Source organism: Accipiter gentilis, chromosome 4 (assembly GCF_929443795.1).
Source record: "Accipiter gentilis chromosome 4, bAccGen1.1, whole genome shotgun sequence".
Lineage (NCBI taxonomy): Eukaryota > Metazoa > Chordata > Aves > Accipitriformes > Accipitridae > Astur > Astur gentilis.
Window position 1 is genome coordinate 46,641,776 of NC_064883.1, and position 6,035 is coordinate 46,647,810.

A 6,035-nucleotide genomic window follows, 5' to 3' on the forward strand; every position below is an offset into this window, starting at 1 on the left:
AGCTGTGGTTGTGGAAATACAGCTTCTTGTGTAGGAAGGAGAGGACTTGCAACAGAATTTGAGTTTTCAGATAGGCAGGGACAACAGCTTCCCTTAGACCGGCCAGCGGTGATCAAGAGAGCTATCTCATGACTTCTTATCTAGGACAAGGACTTGCTTTCTGCTCCAAACAGCATTCTGGACTGAACCCTCCATTAAGCAAAGCTCCCCAAAAAGCTTCAGTCCAATCTATAGCACAACATTTTTTTAGTCGAGGTGGTGCAAGTGCTTTCAGCTTTTCATGGGAAGCGCCATGCCGCTGCACTCATTTTTTAATCCAGAAAATTGCAAAGTGCTATTGAAACTCAGCCCATAAGGTTTCCATCCTGAAAACACCCATAGTTTTGCATATCTCGCTGCTGGTCAAACTGCTCCAGCAAGCATTTGCAGGACCTCAGTGTGTGCAAACATGGAGTCACCTCCAGCCAGGTAGCTTTAAGCAGATTCAGGAGACCTTGCTCTCCCATTTCACTTCAAAACATATAGTTAGGTGACAGTCAGGAACAGTTAAACTAAAGACACTAAATACAATCATGCTAAGCTAAAGCTTAAACTGGGCAAAAGTTTTTCTTCAGCTAAAAAAAAGTCTTCCTGAGAAATGCAAACAGAACATTTTAATCTGATTTTCAGCCATTAGGGAAGGAAAAAAAAAGACATAGCAGATAATCGGGGCGATACTGTAAGGATAAAGCCTCAGCATCATCATTAGCATCAGCACAACAAGCCTTGGGCAAAGAGAGTGTTATAGATCCATTCAACGCTCATGCAGCTTTTACTGCTCGTACTCAGTCATTTGAAAAATAAAAGCCATAGGAAGAATCCTGTTCTTCAGCTCTTAACCCCACAAACGCCTTCCTTTAGGAGAGGTCTGCAATACATGGTACAGTGTATTTAGGAAAAGGCTGTCCCTGCTTTACCCTGCTGCAGGACCGCAGAAGCTGGAACCTAGTTTGCTACTTAAAAAAAAAGAAAAACGTAACTTTAAACTTGAAAAGACCTACGTCACTGCGTGACCTTTCACAAGGCTCCCTGCAAAAACTTGGTGGGGTTTTCCTGTTAATTGAACGTGGCAGTGAAAACATGAGCTAAGTGCCAGTTATATAAGCGACCAGCTTTAGAAAGAATTTTTCTAAATGTCATAAGCTGGCAGAAAACGTGCACAGCCCTGTTAAAGACTACAGTACTACCCTGTGCGTTTCCTCTCCTCCAGCACAGCAGAAAGCTTACCTTCAAGGCTGTTCCCACCACCTCTTCACTTGGCTCTCCAATGGCTTCTAGATAACAGGATACTGTGGGTGTTTTGGGGGAATCACTTTCCTTGGTTTGAAATTTTTTTTTTTGGGGGGGGGGGGGGGGGGGGGGAGGGAGTATAAAAGAGGGAGAGATGATCTTTCCATTTGCAGGACTCACAAACAGTAACGCTCATACAAAGCAAAAAAAGGCTCTGCTACCCATCCTGGTTGAACCTGCACGCATCAGACCTGTCCCAAGGACGTAAAAAGAGTCTCAAATAATAATCTGATGCCCTTGTTGCTCAGAAGAACCAAGCACAGCCTTAGACAGGTCAGACTAAAAGATGAGGTTTGGACATTTCAGCTACACACTGGCAATTCAAAGGCAAGCAGCCCTTTAGCTCTCCAGCCACTACAGAGCAGGCTGTGCCACAGCCCTCAGGGCTTGTAAGCTTCGTAAGCAATTGCTGCAAGATATTTTGATATTTTGGGGGGGTGGGGGGGGAGAGGAAAGCTTGCAAACCAAGATTACGGTTACACAATTCAAAACTATTTTTTTCCCCAGAACAGGAAGCAATATTCAATATGCCAACAAGTCAATTTGATTGCTTGCTGCTGAAAGACAATTTTATTTAACTTAAGGAGGGAAATGGCCTCTTTGATACCATACCTGATTCTCTACATTGCAAATTCTGCTGATGCCAAGGCCATACATTGAGATTAGGAATCCAACATCAGCCTGCATACTATTTTAAACATATTTGTATAAGCAAGTGGTGACTGACATTTCTCAAATGTAAATTATGCCCAGAACTCAAACGCACACACACACTTTTTATTGAGTAAAACCCCCATTTGCTGGTGATCAGTAAAAGGTGATGCAACAGGTCGGGTAAGCACAGCAGAAAACACAACATGATCTGTTGAGTTTGTTACACCCGGGTATTACCTCACTCGTTTCCTCCCTGATTGGGAAAAGATGAGCATCACCTTCCCATGAAGATTGAGCACATGGTGTAATTTGCAGAGAAGCACCGAACTGAAGGAGGTTCCTTGTTGGATCTTAAGTAGCCTTTCCCTAAGCATACAGAAATGCAACAGAAAGTGCAGCACCTTCTCTCCTGCAAACCCCAGTAGTGGCTTTTCACAGCAGCAGGTGAGGATCAGCAGGGCCCCTCTTCTTCTCTATCCCCACATACCCTCTGCCAGGGTTTGGGCTGTTGCAAGCACCACAGAGGACTTGGGAAAGACCTGACTAGTTAGATGACAGCATTTGCAGGTGAGATCACTCACAAGGAAATCCAACAAGGGCTGGCAGAAGGGTTGTAAAATCACACCTAACTGAGCAATGAGACAACAGGTGAAATTCAGAGCCTGATGTAAAGCAACACACATGGCAGGCAGAATAATTCTGGCTACACATGCACAGGGAATGGGCTTCCGATGAGCTCTGCTGCTGCGGAAAGGTCTCAGTTGAGACTGATAGGACTGGAAAAAGTAGATAAGCTTTGACAGTTGAAGACAGGCTTGTATGGTGCGTGAGAATATAGAAGAAAAAAATGCAAGAGGAAATTGTGTGCCAGCACTGTAAGCCCACGAGTGCCCCGCACTCTGAGCTAGGCACGTAGTCTTGGATCCCCTCTTGGCAAAAGGGCATCCCAGCACTCAGGGAAGTACCAGGGAAAGTCACTGAGATGATTCAGAAAGATTTGTATACAAAGATAGGCTTCACGGACCACAGCTTGAATCTGGAAGAGATATCGAGCACTATAAAACCATAAACATGAAAACAGAACGATTATTTTGTGTTTCTCACAAGGGCTGTGTGAGAGAGCACCCAAGGCAACTTCCATTTAATGGGTTTAAAAGAGGTAGTTTTGTCATTAAACAGTAGAACTCTGTCTCAGGATGTTGCAAAAGCAAAGAGTAAAACCAGATTTAGAAAGGCTTGGACAGACTCAGCAGGACAGGTCTACCAGGAGCCATCACATGCTACTGAGCATTACCCTCAAAGGTGCAATAAGCCGGTACTGAGCATGAGATACTACTCATGGGAAAGAAGTAAGAACAGCTTGAGTCCTCACAGGGACCAAATCAGAAAACCCCACCCCAAAATTTAAAAAAAAAGCACAGCAGTAAAGCAGATGAGAACACCACCCCATGTGCTACACCCTCCACAACCACTCCATCTTACTCCCTCTAAATTTGCCAGACAGAAAAGAAAGGAAAGAGCTTTTCCTTTGAAAGGAGCTCTTCATTTTGGTAAGGCTGGGCACAGGGCTGTATCCCACCTCCCCCTTTCAGAAAGCTCAGCTCTTCAATAATAACAAACATCTCAAGGGAAGAGACACAGCAGAACATGCTTGGGCTGCCCACCAAAGTCACAGCTCCTATCAATAACCCCAAGTGAAGGTCCTTCAGTGGAGGGACAAGACATCTTCCCACATTACTGGACCAAACTAACCCGGATCAACAAATTCAGGATGACATGGCAGAGGGGAGCAGCTCTAGCACTAACTTACTGGCCCAAAAGAGGACAATTAAGCAATGTCAGGACATGCTGAGACACACTGGAACATGGCTGCCTTCCTCAGTAGGCACTGCCGAGTTATTAATTGCCAAGCTTCTCAAGTCTAATCCATCCTCCTTTCACCCTCAATTAAAAAAATAAAAAACCACTCTATTTTAATATTCTGAGCTCAGCATTTGTGGGGGCAACAAGGACAGCTAGGTAAAATAATGGAGGGGTTTTGGCGAGGATTCAACCCATCACAAAACTTTCCAGATAAAGTCCCTAAGAATTGATCCCGGATATTTTGCTGGCAGCAGCACCTTCCGAGACACAAGATTTACAATAACCACAGCGAATTCCTCCAGGGCTGAGCAAGCAACCTGCCACACCATCCACAGCACACATACCCGAGGAAATTAAAAAAAAAATCCCAATTTACGGACCCACTTGGCCCTGGCTTTGATCAGGCAACACACCCGGTTCCTCAGTATCCTCAAGCCTGCGCTAAAGGCAGTCAGGTCTCGATGTCTCTATGGAAGAGAAGTTTAAGGCCCAGAAAGCACCAGAGAAATGTAACGTGTTGTTAATTAACCCCGGGTGAATCTCTGTTTTCATCCTCACTACCAAACCCAGGTCACAATCTGGATTTCAAATGTGATGCATACACAACAAACTGGGGAGATAAGGTGGAAAAATCAAGAGACTTAATTGCACAAGGGGGGGGGCATTTAGCAAAGACCAGGGGCAGCACAGCAAAGGCAGAACAGAAAAGCAAGAGGAAGCCCAAGGCCAGACAGGCCATGGGGTCTTACAGAGCCAGCACAGACTCTGCAGATGGGACCAGAGAGACCCAGTACCATCGCCGGGGCATCTCCCAAATCCCCAAGCCCCCTCCTCCTGCACTTGCACCCCTGCCTCGTCTTGCATCCCTCTTACCCCACATCCCCCTCCCCACAGTGGGGGACCCCCTCTGCCCCACTCCTCTCTGCTTCTCCCCCCTCTCCTGCCCACCCCACCAGACACCAGCCAGCCATCCCCCTTGCCCCCAGTGCCCCACCACCTGAACCCCTCGTTATGCCCAGCCCCACCAGCCTGGTGGCCCCAGACCCCTCACAGCCTTCCCCAACCACCCCTGAACCCCCACCATCACCCTCACCACCCTTTCCCTCCCCTCAGGCCCCCCTCTCCCTCCCAGTCCCCCCAAGCTCCCTTTTTACCCCCTACTCTCTGCCCCAGACCCCTCCCTTCCCCCAGGACCCCCCTCTCCAGCCTCCTTTTCTGTCTCCAGGCTTATCTGCTGTCCCTTGCCCTTCTACCCCACACTCCTCTCCCCCAACCTCTCCTAACCCCCCTCCCTCATCCACAACCCCCCAGTATCCCCAGTCCCTCCCAACCCACCTGTTCCCCTATCTCTCCTGCACCTATAACCCCTCTTCCAGGCCTTCTGCCCCCACACACACACATCCCCAGACCCTCTGTGCCCCCCCCCAACACCCCTAGACCCTCTGCGGACACACCCCCCCCGACGCCCTCAGCCCCTCACATCCCCAGGCCCACTCCAGACCCTCACGCCCTTTAACCGCCCACCCCAGACACCCCAAACAGCGCCATTCCCCCACCCACCTGAAGCGTGCGCTGCCGCAGGGCCCTCAACCTCTCCCTCCGCCGCCTCGCCTCCTCCTCCAGCCTCCCCAAGGCCGGGCCCGCCGCCGCCTCCTCCGCCTCCACACCACCACCGGGCGCCGCCATCTTACTCCCTTCTCTCCCCTCCTCCTTTTAATTCCGTACAGCCCGCACCGCGCATGCGCGACGGGTGCAACGCCCCCCCCCCCCCCCCCCTCCATCGAGAGCCGAGCGCATCGATGGACTAAAGCGCGGCCGGGGGGCGCAGTCAGCGGGGGGGGGGGGCATTAAAAAAAAAAAAAAAAAAAAAATTAAAGGGTAAAATAACACCAAATCATAGTCCTTCACCCGGCTAGGCTTATTCCCCCGCCCTCCCAAAGCTGATTTAATTGGGGGGGGGGGGGTAATTATTGGGGGGGGGGGGCATTTTACCTTTCCCACGCCTCTTTTTGCCTCCCCCCCGCCCCCCCACGGCAGCCCGAAGGGCTGCCGTGGGGGGGGGGGGGGAGGCAAAAAGAGGCGTGGGGAGGATACCCCCCCTCTCCAGCAGCAGGTACCCGGTATCGGGGGGGGGGGGGGGGCCTGTCACCGCCCCCCCCCCCGCCCCGTACCTGGGGGAGGGCCCGGAG

The 6,035-nt window shown here is 50.0% G+C and overlaps 1 protein-coding gene across 3 annotated transcripts in view; it reads right to left on the reverse strand.

Moving 5' to 3' along the window:
- The window catches only part of CCDC12 (coiled-coil domain containing 12), a 41,661-nt gene extending 36,124 nt beyond the window's left edge, over positions 1 to 5,537 (reverse strand). For 2 of the 3 annotated variants that reach the window (XM_049798559.1, XM_049798558.1), the window contains exon 1: positions 5,407 to 5,494. Coding sequence is in view for 1 of the 3 variants with exons in the window: in XM_049798557.1 (XP_049654514.1) it covers positions 5,407 to 5,532 (126 nt within the window). In the remaining 2 variants the exon portion in view is untranslated. Of the gene's footprint in view, positions 1 to 5,406 lie in introns of all 3 variants that reach the window. The other variant, XM_049798557.1, reaches the window with a different exon arrangement.
- Between the last annotated feature and the right edge of the window lie 498 nt (positions 5,538 to 6,035).